Below are 21,532 nucleotides of genomic sequence, written 5' to 3' on the forward strand. Positions count from 1 at the left end.
TTTTAAGTCATATGTTAACTAGAAATTGGCTGTGAATTTTAGTGACATTTTCTGCCTGTGTGTTAAGTCAATGACCTATTAAGTATATTCACAAGCCATTTATATACCTGAGGACTTCACATTTCAGATGGCTATACCATGTTTCCTGTTACTTATTTATGTAAAGTGTTAATTTTGTTTAAATTATTTGAATTCAAATATTTAAACTACTTAATACTTTCTAAAGGTACAATTAAGCTTTTGATGAGAATTTCTGCTCACTGTTACATATAATGCAAAAGGACAAATGATGTTTTTGAAATCAATGGTGATTTAAGTATATTGGTATAAAAATGTAGGTGTCTTTTAGCTTTATGAAACTGACAGATCCATTCTGAAACTTTGATTAAAAAAGGATTTGCGTTTTTAGAAATAAAAAAATAAAATTGGCCTATCTTAAAAAAAAAAAAAAGCAAGAGAAAAGAAATCCTGATTGTTACCACAAATGAAATAGCTGATGACAAAATAGTAGTCTTTTTGATTTTGATCACAAAAAATAAACTGGTAGTGACAGGATATGATGGATAGATTTGACATCCTGGCAAATCACTGTCATTGATTCAATTATTCTAATTCAGAATAAAAGCTGTATACAGTATGTGTTTATGCTACAGTGGAGTTTTTTAAGTGATTGACATTCATCATATTAGTTAGACAGTTTTAAAAGCTATGTCTTTGTTTTACACACAGTGTTGTCAAGAACAAATAAAGTAAAACCTGGATTGCATAAGAAAAAGCAAACCGTTTAATCAACTTTTCAGTTGGAACCTCATCAAAAGACATTAACATTACTATATTGTATTAAAATGTTATTTGGAAAATCAATTTCACTCTAGCCATATTATATCCCATTATAAAGATTTAATTTTGAAACCATAAGATAATCTAAAATCTGGTCTGGAAGTTCCATGGAGGACAATATACCCCCTTTCAAAATGGAAGTCTGCTTCATAAGAAATAATACAAAACAATTTAATTTACAGATCAGCACTGCCTAGTATGCCAAATACAAAGTAATATATAGGAGACGTTTAAAAATATATTTAATAGTTTTCCATTTGGGTATATATACACACATGCACACACAATATTCATAAGTTCACAAAGAGTATACATGATGGTATGGTAACATGAATTAGTTTTATTTTCTGTTCTGTTTTAGACCAACATTCTGTGATACTCTTCCCCAAGCTCCAATGCACTCTTCTGGTTTTCTAGCATTAATGTAGCTGTCAGTTTGAATTTCAATCTTGAATTATGTCTGTTGACATAATTTCATAGTGCTGACTTCAATTGTTTAGGATTACTGTTTTGAACTACACAAGGAAATCAATTCTTTTTTCAATGTTTAGTAAATTCCACTCAAGTGCATTTTAATACATTTATTAACCCATAAGGCAAACTAATTATCTATAATATATTCTTACTATGGAAAAATTCTTTCTTTATCAATTTAATTCTTGACACAGTAGAACACATATGAAATAGTGCAATGCATTTTTAAATGCATTGTTTAGGTACTCTGTAAAATAATGTCATATCTACTTTTGATTTTGACAATAATGATATTTTCAGATGTACACAATTATTTTTTCAAATAATAATAATTGCTAAATTTGGCTTTAAAATAAGATATGATTATGAATTCCTTAATCTCATTTACTAATGTTCACAAGACTGTCTAATTTATATTTTACATTATAATCAGTGTTTAATACAATCGTGATAAACAGACACATTTAGCTTGTGAAAAACAACACAGTTGGTATTGTTTTGCAAAGCATCTTGAACTTTAAAAATAAAAATAATTTTGATTTTTTATGAGAAGAACATTTTGTACATTTCCAGAATAACAGTGCAATGCAGCATTTTTTTTAAGGTAACATGTTCTGTAAAAAAGCAAACAAACCACAAATGTCTTCCAAGAAATCAGGATGAGAAAACAAGGCACCATCTTACAGTGTGTATTTTTAAGGACTGCTGGGTCAAATCATTAAGAAAAATATTTTCATAAGTCATTAACAGTCATAATTAGAGTGTCATATAAATCTGAGTGAAACTGCTAAGTAGAAATCACTAGAAGTCCAGGTGCTTCTTGCCTATGGCCATAGCACCACATCCTGAGCTCAGCAGTTTGGTGGATTCTGCCAGATCCTGTTTGCTTGAGCGGCTCACTGTGTCTGACAAGTCTGGAGGCAAATGCAGTCGCTATGGCAGGAGATTTTCAGGAGAGAGTGGGGGAGAGGGAGAGAAAAAGAAAGAGAGAACAAAACAATTGTAATTAAATTTGCTTTAGATAGCATATTTCAAAATGCACTCCTATTCTCTGCTAAGCAATATTTACTCTCACATATCCAATACTTGTTACAACCATTTTTCAAACTGGTATCCACATTGATATGTTTCAAATGATATTTTTGCAAAACATTGTTTGATTGGTTGGGTTTTTTTGCAAACTGGATTAGATTTTCCTCATAAAAATTTCTGAAGTGAAAATCCAAGTTTGTGAAATTGATCTAACTCTGTAACTGTGGGCCCAATCCATCATCCCTTAAAGTAAATGGCAATTTTGCTTGAGTATTAACAGCAAGATTGAACCCCGTAATTGATATCTCATTACAATACAAATATTACTATATTTATTCTCTCAAACATTCTACACGAACAAATTATGTATTGTTACTGAGTTTAAAGGCAATAAGCAATATATCATTGATGACAGATATACTTATCACACTGATTATAACATAATATGAGAAGGTAAAGACTTGTCTATCTACTTACTCTGTTGCCAAATCTTAATAATAATACTTTGTATTTCTATGGCATATTCCATCTGCAGTTCTTATAGATTTATACACTAATGCGAGGTAGTACACACTGCATGGGCAGCAGGTGAATGAGCCATTGGAGGCTAGCCCCTGGCCTCTTCCCCCCTGCCCGAAGCCCTGCTCTTTCCCCTTCCCTTCCACCCCCGCTCCCTTGCCAGAGCCCAGAGCATCCCCCGGTCCCCGTGTGCCCCCAGCCCCAGCACGCTGGGTGGGCGGCACAGCCAGAGCACCCTCAACCCCAGCTCTGGAGCACCAGGCAGGCAGCGTAGCCAGAACATCCCCAGCGGCGGGCGGGTGGGCCTTCCCCAGCTTCTCCGCCATGGAAGAGCTGGAAAGGAACTGGGAGCAAGCAGGAGGGGGCCTGAGGGTGGAGCATGGGCAGAGCCATGCCAGGCTGTTTGGGGAGGCATAGCCTTCTCCAGCCTATGATACTTACTGCCCACGATGAACTGATAAATCCACTTTACAGATGAGGAAACTGAGGTAGAGAGATTACATGGTTTGTCCACAGTCACACAGTTCTTGTTTAAGAAACCAGGCGCTATTTGTTCTTTCTTTCCTAATTATGTTAAATAAAAACGCTTTAACTCTGGTTCAGAGTTCTTTGAAATGGGATGTATGTGCTAGCTCTGATATTATTACTTAATGTTTAGAAAGCAAGGTGCAATCTAAAACTATGCTGTAGTTTTTCTGCCTATTTTGTGAATTACTGGCTTACTTTGTGGGTGATAGTGAACTAGTGAAACAGGTCATAGCCATTCAGAAGAGAGGTAACAGAATAACTTTTACATACATAGGGAAGTGATTTATAAAATTGGTCTTACGAAAGAAGAAAATTCAATAGCAGGCAAAGGCTGACATCTGTGACTGTCCTGTTTAAATTTACAGTTCTCACAACAGCAGGATAGCAATGACAGAGGTTGGCGGAAGTTGTCAGACTCCAGAGATTTATGTACATTCATATTCACTGTTTTTCTGAGCTATGTTTTTCTTATATTTAAGTTGTAAGCTTTTAAATATATACATTTTTCCTTTATTCTGTACCATCTTGACTTTTTTGAAGACTCTCCTTTATAGAAATGTAGGAAAATCAACAGAAAAGCAGCACCAAAAAAAGAAAATAGTTTTTATTTCAAATCTAAGAATCATGGAAACGTGGGACTGGAACAGACCTAAAGAACTCATCAAGTCCAGCCACCTTTGCTGAGGCAGGATCAAGTAAACCTAGACCATCCCTGACAGGGGTTTGTCCAACCTGTTCTTAAAAACCTCCAATGATGGGGATTCTACATTCTCTCTTGGAAACCAGAGCTTATTCCAGAGCTTAACTACCTGTATGATTAGAAAGGTTTTCCTAATACCTAACCTAAATCTCCCTTCTTGCAGATTAAGCCCATTCATTCTTGTCCTACCTTCAGAGGACAAGGAGAAGAATTAATCACAATCCTCTTTAGAACAGCCACTGTCGTATTTGAAGATTTATCAGGTCCCCACTCTGTCTTCTTTTCTCAAGACTCAACATGCCCAGTTTTCTTAACCTTTCCTCACAGGTCAGGTTTTCTAAACCTTTTATCATTTTTGTTGCTCTCCTCTAAGCTCTCTTCAATTTGTCCCCATCTTTCCTAAAACATAGCACCCAAAATTAGACACAATACTCCCGGTGAAGCCTTACCAGTGTCGAGTGGAGCGGGGCAATTTCCTCCCATGTCTTACACGCGACATTCCTATTAATACATCCCCAGAATGGTATTAGCCTTTTTTGCAACTGCATCACACTGTTGACTCAATTTCTGATCCACTATAGCCCCCAGATCTTTCTCAAACCAAGTCCCAGAAGCCCGAGTCAGCTGGCAGGGCTGGCCTCCGGTGTCTAGATGCTGTATAGACATACTCTAAGAGCACAGGAGAGACAGTCTCCCTCCTCTCAGTTCAGATGCCCAGATCTAGGACTGGTATGGCCCAAAGCAGCCAAGAATTGCAACTGAAGCATGTGTAGTGTGGACAGAATCTTCAGGGAATTTACCTGCTAAAATTAAAGAAGGGTCTATTAAACATGTGTGAACAGTATTTTTTCAGAGGCTTACGTCTTGGTGTATTTGAGTGGATTTTCACAATGCCAGCAAAAGGCACATCCCTGACACAAAGGCCATTTCCTGCCAAATTTCAAATCCCATCTTCACAGAATGGGGACAGTAGAACCAGAATTATTTAACATGGGCAAAACAACATATGTTTCCCTAGTCTTGTTCTCAGAAATGCTTGAACTGTTTTGACTGAAATTTTCCAAAATAATGCAGCCAAAGGCAGACACCAGGCTTGGAAATTTTCAGCCCAAATCGTTAGTTTGCCAACATTATAAAAAATCCTACATTAAAAAAAAATTATTAAGTTTTAGTCAAGTACTCAAAAGTTAGGAAATTCCAGAATTAAGATTACCCACGCTACATTAATCATGCCCCCTTGTGTCTATATATTATGATACAGTCTTTAATTAAAAAATCACATTCTATTTTTACCCACATGGGTCATCAGCAGTGTTTAAACCAGTACCTTCAGAACTACAATGCAGCCCTCCTCCATCTGGGCTGAGGAAATAATTAGCCATAGTAGGCCATTATCAGCTATATGGACCAGACCACTAGAGGGAACATGACACACATTGCCAGTGCCATAACCATTTGTGATACAGAAGTGGAATGGCTGGTGTCAGGATTCTTGGGTTCTACTCCTGGCTCTGGGAGGAGAGTGTGGCCTAGCGATGAAGGCGGTAATTGTAGGCAGCATAGCTAAGGACACAGTTTTGGCACATTCATTTTGAAAGGCGGTACATCTGAGTGTATAAGACTTTTCTTATAGACCAGGTTTCTATTCCCAGCTCTGTCTGAAATGACCTTTCAGTTACCTTATTTGTAAAATGGGGAGAATATTAGATGTGTGCCTCCTAAAGCTGGGATATGAGGATGCAGGACAGGTCTGCACTAGAAATGTTCCATGTTATAGTACATTTGATAAAGGCATGGTTTTTTAAATAACATTTCTATACCAGAAAAAGGCCTTGTGTTGATGCAATTATACTGGCTTTTGCCACTGTTTACTCAGGGAATTGATATAAGCTGCGTCTACACAAGGAGAATTTGCCAGTATAGCTAGGCTTCAGGTAAGGGTGTTGAACTGTACAGAAATATTAACACTAGTCAACAGACACAGTGAGACCAGAATCCCTGCTACAACACCCAATGACTACAATGGGAATTGAAAACACCCAGAATTTCACAGGATTAGGCCCTAAGTGATCAACGGTAGCGTAAATGAGTTGCCCACACTCACACAGTGGACATAACAATTGAACACAAAGATATCTGATCTGAACACACTGAGTACAAACTTCTCTCAGATCTACATTGAGTGAGTCAGTGGCAAAATTAGGAACAGAACCCAAGGGAAGCAGGAGATCTTGGTGAGGGTCTCTAGGTGCTATTATTATACAAATAAATAAATTATAACTGACTTCTATTTATGTGCTCTAACCACCAGAAACATCCTTCTGCAAACCATGGTATATTAACACTTCCTTTATGGAAACAACCAATGAAATCTGATACTCTGTAGTATGAATATTAAAATTTTGGCTCATAACGTTATTTTTTTCAAACTTGAAAAATATCTACTGTAGTTATATATATCATATGTAAAATGTAATTATTTTTCACTGGCTAGTTAAACATTAAAATATTTCAGAAATCATACAGTTTGAAAATATTTGACAAACCTGCATTTAACAGACTTACTTGAGGACTGTAGGGGGATCATATATAGGTGCTAGAAGATTGGTTTTTAGCAATACAATACTACAATATAAATAAAAATAGTAATTCTTGTTCAGATTACTCTGTGATCACCATTATAAATTTTAATATAAGTAATTAATTTTGATATAAAGAAAAAAGACATTGTTAAGCTGTCTGGAGTGGCTGAAGAGTGTGAGTACCAAACTCAGGGCAGACTGTTCAGAAGCAAGGGACAAATCCCAAACTGGTTGTGAATTTTGTACTTAGATTTCACCAACCAAGTATCAAGTGTAAATTCCTCAGGCATCAAAACAGCCTAATCACGAAGTCACAGACAGTCCCCTGGACTACTCCAGTCTATCTTACCGCATAGACAAGCTTGCCTTTATGATAGATGGTCCGTTACACCAAAAATTACAAAAATATTCAGGTAATTCTCAATCCCAAAGGACTTAAACTAGGTCAATTGCCTTTTAGATCTTACACCAAAGACAATGCTTGTATCCAATCCTATAATAAATTAACTAAAGATTTATTAATTAAGAAAGAGAAATGAGAGTTATTTACAAGGTTAAAGTAGGTAAACACATATATACACAAATGAGTTATAGTCTTAGGTTTCAAAAGGTAATAGAAGATTCTATAATAAGAGAGCTCTATATAAACAATGCGGAGTCCGGTGGCACCTTAAAGAGTAACAGATTTATTTGAGCATAAGCTTTCGTGGATAAAATCCCACTTCTTCAGATGCATGCAATTCTTCTTCTTCATGCATCTGAAGAAGTGGGTTTTTTACCCACGAAAGCTTATGCCCAAAAAATCTGTTAGTCTTTAAGGTGCCACCAGACTCCTCGTTGTTTTTGTGGATACAGACTAACACGGCTAGCCCTCTGATACTTAGAGCTCTATATGTCCTTCAGGGCTAACTTAGACTAAGCACTGAGGATCTTTTGCTTATGCTTAGTAATCCTTGCCCTCTCAGAGTCCAAGCAGCATCAGCATAAAGATACAGTGTCTTCTTGTCAGGGCTTTTTTATTCCCTTCCCCCAGGGTTCATGTTGATGGGACGAGTCCACATGCATGTCTCCTCTTCATGGGTCTGCGGAAGGAGCAATCAACAAAGTCTTTTGTCCTCTGATGTTCCACATTGGTTTGTCTGGTGTCTATAGACCTTTTGTTGGACAGGAGATAACACCTCCTGTGGCAAACTAGTATTTCACAGTTGATAATACTTCTCTCCTGACTGGTTAAGTAAACACTTAAATATTACCTTATTACATGGGATACAGATATTATAAGTGAGATTAGTGCATGCAGCAACTCACAAGCATTTCATAAAGTATAAACACTATTTTAACAATATTAACAGGTGAGCCGGACTGGTTTCCAGCTACGTATTGGTCAAGGTTCAGTTGAGGCCTAGGAGGCTTTGCATGAGCTGGCATATGGTCTGCCAGTTTCACAGGCATAACATGCAAATCACCAAAACTCATCACAAAAGGCGGTGGGTTTGATTTGCTTCTTATTATCCCACCATAAGTTAGGAGTAACGCCATTGAAATTAACAGACTTATTGTACTAATTAACCATTACATTTGGCTATTACCAAGATAGCCAAAATTTTGAAGTTTTTGGCAATAAGACGACAACTTTTTGGCAATAAGATGACAAACCAAACCAACAGTTGTTCTCTTTATTTGGGTCTATGACCCAAAACTTGGACAAAAATAAAATAAATCCCATGACTCACTACACCTCACAATCATTTTCAGACTGTGGAGTTTTGGGTTATGGGAAAAAACAAGTGGAAAGTTTTAGGTGTTGTGAAATAGGATGAAAGGGAGGGGCACTGGCTGCTGGATAAGGAGGAACAATTGAATTCTTTCTCAATTTTTCTCTTTTTGAAAAAGAATTCTTACCATTTTATAAACACAGGCTGAGAAATATCTACTTCCCATTCTTCTTAGATTGTACTTCCTTGTTATCTCCTGTTTCCTCTTCTGCCTCTCCTTTCCCACCTATGGGTTGTTATGTATTCCCTCTACATCCCTTCTCTGTTATCTCATTATTAGTGCCTAGGAGCTCTAGCCCCCATTGACTAAGACCCCATTGTGCTAGGCACTGTGTGAACACAAAAAGACAGTCTCTACCCCAAAGAACTTACAATCTAAGTATAAGACAAGAGATAACAGATGGCTACAGACAGACAGATGTGGAGAGTACAAAGAAACAATGAGATTATATTGGTCATTATGGTAGACAGTGGTGTCAGCACACCACCAGTCTAATCGTTGTCAAGTTTTTTGTAGGCATCATGGAAAAAGGGAATTTTAAGATGGGATTTGAAGGACGATAATGAGGTAGCTTTGTGGATGTTTACGGGAGTTCCTCCAAAGCATGAGGGACAACACTGGAGAAAGCATGAAGGTGCTTGTTTGAAAATTTAACATGTGGGCAATGGAGGCTGGCATCATTGGCTCATCAGAGGCGGAAACTGACATCTTGACAGTGAATGAGAGATGACAGGTAGGACGAGGATAGGCCAAGAAGGACCTTTAAAGTGAAGAGAAGCATCTTATGTTTAATACAATAAAGGGGGGGAGCCACTTGAGTAATGCAAATTGACAGGGATAATGATAAAAAAATTATATTTATATAGCGCCTTTCACACAGAAGGATTTTTAAAAAGTACACACACACATGCTGTAGGAATCATCTTATGTGTCACATAAATCCCTTAACCTCTGAGCTGAAGCATGGTAACCATTTAATTACACAGGAATATTACAAAACAATAGAGAGCAGGATGTGAAGAATATTGTGTGAAATTCAAACCATGGTAGAATGTCAGAGAGGTACAATGACCAACCTGGAGTTTGCTAGGCACTCTGGGGCTAACACTTCCACTCTGGCAAAAAAATTCCATGGATCTTTAATTCGCACAAGTGATCAATACTTCCACTTTATAGCTTATCTGAAACATGACACCTCCAGAGGTAGAGCCCTCTCCTAATGTTATGTATGAGACATTGGTTCTGTATCAACTCAGAGGTAACCTACTGAATCAGCAACACCCCTTCCTGTGCCACCTGGAATTCTCTTTGAGGTACCGTCTCCATGGCCCTGATCTGCAATGATTTCTGTATAGGCAGACCCCCAAGCCCACGCAGAGCCCCATTAATATTGACCACATCCAACTCTGCACATCAGGTTTAAGCATGTGGTGGTATGGCTATGGGTTAAGAGACCAGCTACTATGCTCTGGGGTGAAATCCCAACCCTATTGAAATTAAGGTGAGTTTTGCCATTGACTTCAATGGGGCCAGGATTTTAACCCCATTCTGCACCACAGACTGCAAAACAAAACATATCCAAGTGTTTAGTAAGTTTCACTTTTGCAGTTCCACAGAAAGGAGCTACACAGGACCACAGGCAGGTCAAACTTGCAGGCAGGGTAGATGTGGAATAGGAAACATTGGGCTCTTTGTAGGATGACTAGGTAGATCAATGTAGATATAATTTACATGGAGCTATAAATCAAAAATCAAAGCATAGATGAACAGTGAAGTTTCACTAATGTTTAGTTAGCACACAATAATTTCTAAGGCACACTGTCAATTTGAATTTTTTGAAAGCCACTAATTATTAAAAATTCTAGTTTCTGATACAGCATCCTTTAAATAGTATGGCCACAATTCTTCTCTTTCAAATTATATTTCATAATTGTTTTCCACTTCCCTGCCAATGTTTATAAGGATATTTTCATCAAGGGAGAGTGGATGGATCCAAAAGCAACACTGTCAAATGTACTCAAGTCTGCCGTGTGCACTCTTGTCTGCCCACTAGCCTCTTTAACAGCAGCACTGAGGTAAGGCTTCACAACTTCTACATTTTGCCCTGGGACCCAGAAGGAAGCGCCAGGGAGAGAACAATGTTCCTTACTACTTCCGCCTCTCACACAGACTTCCGTTGCTCCCCAGCTCAATAACCTTGCATAACATTTTTTTAAAAAATCACAGATTCAAGAATTATTTAACGGATAAGAAACTTTCAAGTCTGCACTTCTGCCTCAGATGGTCAGCATGACTCATACCTTACTTTTCCCTGACCATGATGAATGAATGAATGAATATTCTAGCTATTTCTTAACAGAGGTGAGCAGAGTAACCATGATTACATTCTGTGAGGAGCACACATTGGCTGGCTGAAATGGCAAGGTGCAATGACTGTCTGCAAAATATATATGATCAGAAAGTATCACAAAACTGCCCTCATTCCTATACAGAGATCTGCAGCATGAGAAGCAGGTCATGGTCACTTCATGCTTGGAGCTGCATGGGGTCATCCTATACACTTAAACATCTTTTAAATTTTTTTAAAATTAAAAATTCAAAAACAAATCTGTTGGTGACTAAGGAGGTGAAAAAAAACCCCCTCAACCCTCTCATCCAACAATACACAGAGTCAATCTGGAGAAAAGTGCATGCTCAGCAAAATATTCCTTCCTGGACTCTAAAAGAGAAATGGACTGCTTCAAGCACAACATTAATACCATTTAAATGTATTAAATCCCATACAGTCACCTGATTTTTCATAACACACATTCATACTACTTGACTCCACTACCAAGTGGGATTGAATTCCATCTGCTTACCGCTCTTTGTAAAAACAATACATCCTATTACATGTATCCCCTCTAATTTTATACCTTTGCTCCCCAGTTCTAGTATATCCAACATCCTCAATTAGATTATCAAGCTCAATATTTTAACAACCCTCACTGCTTTAATTACTTCAGTCATGTCACCTCTTAATGTATTTCAAGACTAAATAATTCTAATTTGCTCAATATCTTTTAAATCATTATTAATTATTACATTTAAAAATATATATAGTATAACAATACAATACCTCTGACTAATGTGTTTGGAAATATTTTATAGTGGGGGCTGTGCTACTCAGTAACATTTGGCATATCTTCACTTAAATGAAAAACGTAGCATTCCAGTTTTTGGCTGCAGTTTGCCAAAAGCCATTGTATGTCATTGGTTTATGGACTAAAGAGCTCCTGAATGAAGTTTACATGATGTTCTGATGTGCTGTATTTTGCATTTCTAATTGGTGTAGCTAAAGAATAGATAAAAAATCCATAATAGCTACACATCTCAGGAGCACATTATTTCCTACCACAGTCAATAATCTATACTTATTGACTTACCACCAAATCCATTTCTCTCTTAGCAAGTGCAACAAACAATTTATTGTTTTTTTGTTTGCCAAACTGTATCAGCATCTCTGGCTTTAACACAGAATACATGCAGATGAGGATTTACATTTTCTCCAGGACAGCAGAGTTTGGTTCATACAAAGATTTGATATGGAGGCTGCTGTCAACCTTCCTCTTAAGTTGTTACAATGTCAAGATTTAGTAGAGTTTTACAAAGATTTTTACAAAGATGCATTAACAAGGTACATCGTAACAGTTCCTTTTAAGTCAACATACTATGTCAGTGCAATGTCTGTTGCCAAGTTGTCCGTGTGTACTTAGACTACAATTTATATGTACATTGTTGAGCATTTAATTATATTTATATAGGATAAGGTCCACAAAGAAGTAACATAGCACTGATCTGGACATATTGTTAAAAAGTAAGATTTACAACAATTTACATTCAAATCTCACAATATCACCCGAAATGAGATGTAAAGCATTGACAATACCACACAGATTAAGAACACCTACTTAAAGCTAATGATGAACTGCGTTTATTTTTAATGACAAAAGAGTAACATCATGCAAGAAATTCCAAGCTCACACTGCACTAATTATGAGTCATGTCATCATACTCAGGCCCCATCAAGACTACAACTATAGCTTAGCCCTGGGGCCCAGTAACAACACAGCTGTCTCTTGACCTACTTACACATAGTTATTAGTGTGGACAGTACTTAGTCATATCCCTATAAAGGGGCTAAAGCTGTGAATAGGCCTGGCTTTTAACTCAATTCTGGGACCCTGTTATGTCCTGTCCACATTACAAGTTTTAATTTTATTTTAACTAGCTTAGGGAGCATTCATGTTGTAATCAGGAGCCCTGACTCACTTATAGTAGTTGTGCAGATAACCTTTTTACTATTCAGGTAGCTGTAACTGGATTATACAAATGATTATACACAGCAGTTCTAGCACATAAATAAATAACTTTTTTTGAGAAGCAGCATTCTCTGAACAGCCATAATGAATTATTGTTAATATCAGCTGTTAAGAGAGAATATTTCCCCTGAGAATAGTTGATAGACATATCTTTACCTACATATCATAGTCCACCTTGTTAATGGCATACTGTTAATATGAAAATATTTTTTTTTAAAAAAAGTTACCTGTATAATTAACAACACTTTAGACTATTAAAATTAAAGGATTTTAAAAAATTATTTAGTTTTCACCATTTGTGGTGCTTCACACAGACTATACAATGAAAATAAGTCATTTTCACTTTCGTTACTAGGACACTGCAGTCCTGGTTTAGGTTTAAATAATGACAACCTCCCCCCCCCCACACACAAAAACCCCCATTAAAAAAATATTCATGACAACATTTTCTTTCATAATAGGTTTGTAAAATCTTTTTAAGGTTTTTTTTGTAAAACTTATGAACTTTGATTATAGTATTTGACTCTTTACTTAAGCTTTGCAGAGTATATGCTTTAGGGATAAGATAAGATCATACATGAAACATTTAACATTTAAATTCAAGCTGTGTTGGATTAGTCAGATAAATCACATGGTATTGTTTCTACTTTCTGACCAGATGAGTATGCAAATATTTAAGTGTGACTACCAATGTGGCAATTTAAAAGTTGATTTATTCAAATATTGGCTTATACGACTCTGAAAATCTTTCTGAGAGCATTTGTATCAATTAAATCCAATTGTTTGTGTGTTTGTGGAAAATGAACCCTGAAGCAAGATGGCTGAAGAGAATTCATTAAAAAAATTAAGCACTCCCCTACAATATGGAGGGGTTGGGAATAGCAAGCACACAAATGACTATGCTGGTTCTATGCCAGTTGGGGATTGCCTCATGCCAGAAGAATCTTCAGCTACCCATTTAGGGCCTGATTCAAAACCCACTGAAATAAATGCGAGTCTTTCAACAAAGATCAGGGCCTTATTGTACTAGGAACTGTACAAATACATAGTAAAATTCAGTCCCTGTCCTGAAGAGCTTACAATCTAAATAGACAAAGGAAGAAAAAGGTACAACATACGTGCAGAGTGAAAAATGTCATCATTTGCAAGTCTCATGTTAGAGCCACAAGTTTTTTGTTTACTTATTCTTAACGTTTTTTCATTGAGTTTTTGTTAGGAAAGAATTAGCTAATCAAAAAGACAAAAACAGGCACACTGAAGGGCGGGAAGTAAATGGAAAAGAGGAGGGGAAAAGAGGGAGTGAAGGAAGGATGGAGGGTAATAGTTAACCTGAAGTGAAAAGACTAAGGCCTTGTCTACACTACACAGTTTTGTCGACAAAAAGTCAGCTTTTGTTGACAAAACAGTGGAGGTGTACACATTGAAATGTTCCTCCCTCCGATGCAACTCCCCTGGTATGCTGACATAATAAAACTACCTAGATGAGCAGCATAGAGCTTTTTGCGATGTAGTTAGAGCGACGCAGTGTCAGTATAGATACTTCACTTAGTTATGTCGCCCTAATTGGCCTCCAGGAAGTGTCCCACAATGCCCATCATGATCACTCTGGTCAGCAGTTTGAAGTTTGCTGCCTGAAGGTGCACAGTTATGCGCCTCTCTCCTGTTTAAAGGCCCAGGAATTTTTGAAAATCCTCTTCCTGTTTGCTCGGCATGCACAGACCATACAGCATCTTCCCATCTGACCATGCCGGCTTTATGAAGTAGATGCTCTCCCGGGTGGAGCACACCAGAGCTGTTGGATCTGCTGAGTATATGGGGAGAGGAGGCTGTGCAGTCACAGCTTTGCACCAGCCATCGGAATTTTGATACCTATGGGCTGATTGCTGGTGGTGTGCAGCAGAAGGGGCATGGAAGGGACATGCAGCAGTGCCGTCCTAAAATCAAGGAGTTGAGGCAGGAATACCAGAAGGCAAGGAAGACCAATTGTCACTCTGGTGCAGCACCGAAAACATGCTGCTTCTATAAGGAGCTACATGTCATCCTTGGTGGCAACCCAACCTCCACCGCCAAGAACCCCATGGATACTTCCGGGGGACTTGGATGCAGTGGCCAGTGTACTCAACCCTGACGAGGAAGTGGTGGACGAGGTAGTGGAACTGAAGGACGATGTGGAGCACATTACAGAGTCATCTGGTTGTGCAGCGAACCAGGACCTCTTTTCCATTCCAGAGAGGTCTAGCTAGTCATAGAATCATAGAAGATTAGGGTTGGAAAAGACCTCAGGAGGCCAACTAGTCCAACCCTCTGCTCAAAGCAGGATGAACCCCAACTAAATCCCAGCACTCCAGCTCTGGCATGCAGAATGGAGGAGAGGAGAGTTCCGGTAAGTGCTCATTTTGCTTTGATACTGCATGGTGAGAGGAGACTGAGATCTCATGTACTTTGTTAGAGGATGGATAAGGGGCAGAAATTTACAACAGAGCCTGTCCATCTGTGCTGTGGGTACATGGCGGAAAAGTTTGTTAATGTATATGGGGATGTCCTGGGAATCCTCCATAGAGATTCTAGGAAACTTTCCTGTAGGTATTCTGCAATTCTCTCCCAAATGTCCGTTGGGAGAGCTGCCTTGTTTCTCCCCCTGCTGTAGAAAACTTTGCCACACCACTTGGCAATTGATTCTGAAGGGACCAGTGTGGCACATAGGTAAGTGGCATATGGAGCTGGTCTGAAGTCACACGCATGCAGGAGATGAACACTTGCATCCTGGGTTACCCTTAGGAGTGAGATATCAGGTTTTATTACCCTAGCCTGTTGAAAAGGGCACCAATATTCAGAATAGGGCCCTAGCCGCTTATAGTAACCCCCTTCACAAACCACCCCTTGCCCCCTCCACCGCGAACTCACCATAATTGGGACTTGCGCTGACCTGAGTGTTAGCCAAGGGACAGCGAGAAAGAGGTGTATGTAACCTTTGTGATTCACGGCTGTGAGCACACTCACAATACCATTTCTGTTCACTGTTTCTTTGGCTTCTGCAGATGGGCCCTTGACAACCCACTTCTCCACGATGGCGGAGTGCCTCCATCAGATAAGGTGGTAACCCAGGAGGAATAAGGAGGATATGTTTTATGAAGTGCTGCAGTCAACAGATACAGTGCATAGCAAAAAAAGAGTGTGGAGGGAGACAATCAACAAAACACTCAGGCTCAATAGCCTGGAAAGGAGTGGATGATAAAGCTCCTAGAGGGCCAGGCAGAGATGTTGAAGTCCCTCATTAGCCTGCAATCTGAGCACATCTGTGCCCGACTCCCCCTCCAGCCACTACAGAACTCTGGTCCATGCCCTCCCAAAACTCCCCCACCAGATTCCTCACGTGTTCCTAGTTCCTTACAGTAACCCAGGCACTCCATGCCTAGGGACTGGTTTTCCAATGAAAGCTAGAATTACACCCACCTGTGAGAGCCCCAACCGCAAGACTGTTCCTCATTTTCAAGTCCCCTGTTTGACTCAAAGTTTGTGTTTTATTCCGTTATTAAACTTGAGTCTTTCAAATAAACTGAGTCTTTATCTATGACATACTTAAATCGCTCAGTTCTAAAACTGAAACATAGTAAGAATAATTGCAATTAACGCTCATGAAGCAAACACTATAGGTGTAACTCATGGTGGCAAGTATACATTGCCTGGATGAATGAATCACATATAAACACATTACTGGGAATCATTGTCAAAATGCTCCTTCAAAGCCTCCCTGATTCAAATAGCTTCTTGCTGCACCCCTCTAATAGCTCTTGTATCTGGCTGCTCAAAAGCAGCAGCCGGCTGATCAGCCTCAGTGGTCCACCCCTGGGGAAACTTATCCCCCTTCGATTGGCAAATATTATGGAGAGTAGAGCAGGCTGCAGTGACCATCAGAATATTTTCCTCACTGATGCCTAACCAGCCAAAAAGACAGCGCCAGTGACCTTTTAATCAGGCAAAGGCACAATCAATGGTCATTTGGCACCTGCTGAGCTTGTTGTTGAAGTGCTCCTTGCTGCTGTCTAGGTTCCTGATTGTAAGATTTCATGAGCAAGGGGTATGTGGTGTCTCCAAGGATCACTGTGGGCATTTGCAGATCCCCCATTAGAATCTTATGGTCTGGAAAGAAAGTCCCAGTGTGCAGTATACAGTCCAGTGTTCCAAAAGATGCTTGCATCAGGCACCTTTCCTTACCGCCCCACATTGATGTCAGTGAAACAGCCCCGGCGATCCACCAGCGCCTGCAGGATTATGGAGAAGCAGCCCTTTCGGTTGATGTACTCCATTGCCAGGTGGTTGGGGGCCAAAATTGGGATATGTGTTCCATCCACTGTCCCACTGCAGTTTGGGAATCCCACTGCCTCAAAGGCATCAATTATTTCCTGCACATTACTGAGAGTCACAGTCCTTCATAGAAAGAGGTGATTAATGGCCCTCCACACTTGCATCACCACAGCCCACATGGTTGATTTTTCCAACCCCAAACTGATTTGTGACTGACCAGTAGCAGTCTGGAGTTGCCTGATGTCACACACTTATTGCCACTCACTTTTCCACAGTGCGGGCAGCTCCACAGTGCTGGGGCAAGCTCAACACACAATTCCAGGAAGGTGGTTTTGCGCATCCAAAAGTTGCAGCTACTGATCGTCATCCCATACATGCATAACGGTGGGATCCCACCACTCAGTGCTTGTTTCCTGAGCCCAGTACCAACTGTCCACTGTAGCAAGCTGTTCTGTGAATGCCAACAGCAACCTTGTCGTGATTTCACTATGACTCTCCAAAAGAATGCACCAACTCTGTGACTCCACCAGATCTTCTTCTTCAGGATTCCACACCCGTATCTGTCTTTGATTTTGTTGCAGGACTCCGACTCTGATCCATCTACAGTATTCTTAGAGCCGTTTAGTCCAAATTGTATATGCTATGGAACACAATACACTCTTGGTTCCACAATAAGTAGATTTTGAATTAAGGAACAGGTAGTCCAGTGTCAGAGGTGCTGGGCCTGATTACTCTGCAAGGCAAGGATGACCTTGGGTCTCCCTGATGGAAAAGAGATGTTGAAAGAAGAGCTTCCAGCCTCCCCACCAAATCTATATGCATACATACAAAGCTATACATGTAGAAAGGACAAGGAAAGAAAATCTTAGCCCTACAAAGACATACGATTTAGACCCAAGAAGAATAACTTATTGAGAGCTGCAAAAAGTTTCAGATAAGTTGGATATGCATCTGAACATTTGAGGACTTATCCAAAGCAAACCTTTGAAGTTTCTGGTCACTTATTAAACTTGTGTCTCAGTTTAAGTATTACTTTGCTACACTACAGAAAACTCTCAGATATACATTTACAAAACCAAAATGAAATGTTTTATTTTATATGGGGAACACAAATATAGTGCATAAAGCCAGTAAAACTGCTTTTTGCCCATGGCTAAAACTATCCAGATAGATTTCAACAATTTTTTTCCTACAAAAGGCTCCACTCTAAGACTGATAACTTGTATTGCCAAGTTGCAGCTTCAAGTGAATTTTAATGCCTGAGTTACCAACTCAGAAAGACAGGGTTTATAACAGAAATACCAACAAACTCCTAACTTTAACAGTGCTGCTAGCTATCCCTTTCGTACACACACACACACAGTCTCCATATAATTTCAAATATTTTGTTTATATGGATCCTATGCAGTTTAATTTTAGAAAAAAGGTGCTTTCTTTGCAGGGAAAAGGAGGGAGGGGTTCTGAAAATTTGGCAATAGCCCAGATATAGACTGTTCCAGTGTTGCTTCAACAGATTTTTTTCAGGGCCTAAGTATGTTGATAGTTTTGGTCCAGGCTTTTATTATAAAAATGCGCCACTTTTCATACATGTATACAAGCACATACATTATATATATGCACACATAAATCCATATATATATATATATCTATATCTATATCCATCTACACATATGTACAGCCATAAGAAAATGAGAGTGTATTCATATGTGAACTACTACTAATAGCATAATGGCCAATGTGTTTGCCTACATAATCCCTCCAATGTATGCAGTTCATTGCTCTATAAAGCATTGAGACACAGTGTATGAACTATATTGTATAAATGCCAGTGTAAAACACACATACATGTCCCTGTATAAATCTATTTTTGGAGACCAGTATTTATAGGTTTTGCAAGTTGCTGGTTATGAAGGAGGAATTTTTAATGGGGCTAAATTTAAGTGTTAGCTGGGGGGTATTGTTGTCTTATATTGGGAGCAGCCTTATGCTCAGTAGTTCTATTTACTTTTTCAGGCTAGCCAGAATTAGAAAATTCCCATTGCTAGGCAGCCTAGCACATCTGTGAAGCATTTCTGGGCATTCAGAACTGAAGCATGTGCTGCCCAAAAGGAGGATTCATTACAGTATGTTATTTAGCCCTCAAACCCCCTTCCCCAAAACAGTGCAAGTTCTTTAGTAGGAGGAAATCATCCTTATCTTAAGCAGAAACATTTACATGACCAGAACACAACAATTAGCACATTTGTAAAGCTCCAGGGATAGGAACGATTTAATAGTTTTTGAAGCAGACTAATTTTCTGGAGCTTTTAATCTTATTTTATTTTGTTTTGCATGCATGGACAAGTTCTTCTTTGCTACAAGTATTTTCTATGCCTTCCTGGCAGGATTATTCTGAGTAGAAAAATAAATAATTTCATTACTTAATGTTTCAAAGTACTATTGTGGTGAAAGTGCTACATAAGTGAAAATATTGAGTTCTTTAAAAAATATGTATTGCCGATATATTGAACATATTGCTTTCTGAACTTCTGTATATTTATAATCAAAGACAGCCAAATAGAATTGCCCATTTTATCTATATTTGCACCAGCTCAATTCATGACCTAAATATCTCAGACATGCACTAGTGGTTTTCTTCACTTTTCGTGCACCAAACTAAGACAAATGTCACATAAGACAGGAAAAATACCTGTATAATTTCCTTCCTTTACTAAAGATCAGTGTTGATAAACATAGGTACCATATATATATATATATATAATCTAATCTATATATATATATATCAGCTCTTAAATCTCTTAAATGAGGCTACAGAAGTCATGTCATTCATATTCTAACATCTCATCTGCTCAATAGGAACCAGTACACAGTCTACTATCTAAATCTTCTGTGAGCAGTCTTTTACAGTGTTACCTTAGACTTCAACAGTTACTGAAAAGTAATTTAAAACCCCCAATACGTCGATCAACTGTATAGTTCTGAAAGCATGCTGTGTCATAGTTTTGCATCACTCCTGTTTATGTAATCCTCAGTGTAAAAATCACATTGGTGATCAAGCAGTCATGCTGAAGTCCCTTTGGCAAACTAGTACAGCAAAACAATTCTGCACAGAAAGAAGAACTACTGGGTAAGGGCTAAAGGACAGGCCACACTAATTCAGAACTGTAACTTTTCTTTTTAAGTGATTTTGTATTTAAGACTTGATTGGTAAAGTGATTTCAGTGTTACCTCAATATGGAAATTCTACTTTAAAATCCTGAGTTAAATATGATGATAGGAAATTGATAATAATTCAAAAGTACCAGACTAAAGCAAAACTTTAAAGAATGATTAGGGAAAGAAGTCTATTGCCTGGATGTTTTGGGGCTTTACCATTTGAAAAGATTTCTACAGATAAGATCAGCAAGAGAAAACTATTTCTTAATGAAACTCAGCTGTATGTCAAGCCTCAGGTATTTTCTTTTACAGGTTTTTAAAATGTATTTACTTTTGTGATTCTTACGTTTTAGTAAGAATTATTTTGAGTTCAGAATTTCTTCCATTTCACTTCTCTTTACCCTTAATACAAATAAATCTCTTTAGAGCAATAAGGTCTTTAAAAACCCTTACTGTTTAGAACTGCCAACACTAGAACTGCCAATCCAGTGGGCTACACTAGATGATCTGATGCCAGACAGAAAAACCTGCCTCAAGTTTTCATCCCAAGAGAGGCAGGGTGCTTTGAAGAGAGAACACTTCATTTTACAAGCCAGAAGCTTGCTGCTATTCATCCAAAGACTCTTGACTGCTGTAGTTTCTGACCCATAGCATGAAAATTCACTCTGTTGACATTACATTATGAGATTGGTGGGTGGGAGAGGGAGGGGGTATGCCTATAAAGCAAAATATGTGATAGTCTCTGTGTAATTATTTCCAGTAAACATGATTTAAATGTTTCCTCTTAGAAAAAAGAGAAAACATATATGAAAACAGAATATCCAAGAAGCCTTATCAGACACCTTTTATTTAAATATTTTGAACATAGCTAGACTTGCCCAGGGGGTACAGCCAAGGCACTGGAAAATATGATTCTCTAAAGAAAAATACATCTAAATGGTTCTTTCCATTTGAATAGACTGCACTGACATATTAAAGCTTCATAATTTTGACAGGAGACTTAGAAAACGAAAAGGTTTTCCCTTTAAAACACACACTGAAGGAATATGAAACAGTTTTGGCTTAGTATAATAATAAAAATATGGTTTCATCCTTTGCAGCCACTTCAGAGCACACAACCACTTTCAATACCAAATCACAATGAGTTTATTCAACATAATAAAGCAGTCAATTTAAAATGTCTTTACATATGTAATAATATCAGATGAGGAGATAGTAAAGCAGATTAGCTCTACCTTTTATTGTACCTTTTTACATAG

General features: G+C 38.4%; 1 protein-coding gene across 2 annotated transcripts in view; it reads right to left on the reverse strand.

The window, feature by feature from the left end:
* Nucleotides 1–1,691: 1,691 nt before the first annotated feature.
* The window catches only part of ELP4 (elongator acetyltransferase complex subunit 4), a 258,260-nt gene continuing 238,419 nt past the window's right edge, over nt 1,692–21,532 (reverse strand). Inside the window, exon 9 of one of the 2 annotated variants that reach the window (XM_084631195.1) lies at nt 1,692–2,247. In XM_084631195.1, the coding sequence (XP_084487321.1) occupies nt 2,116–2,247 (132 nt within the window). In that variant the 3' untranslated portion in view covers nt 1,692–2,115. The remainder of the gene's footprint in view (nt 2,248–21,532) is intronic. The other variant, XM_084631194.1, reaches the window with a different exon arrangement.

This window comes from Lepidochelys olivacea (genome assembly GCF_965140295.1).
Source record: "Lepidochelys olivacea isolate rLepOli2 genome assembly, chromosome: 6".
In the NCBI taxonomy this organism is placed as follows: Eukaryota; Metazoa; Chordata; order Testudines; family Cheloniidae; genus Lepidochelys; species Lepidochelys olivacea.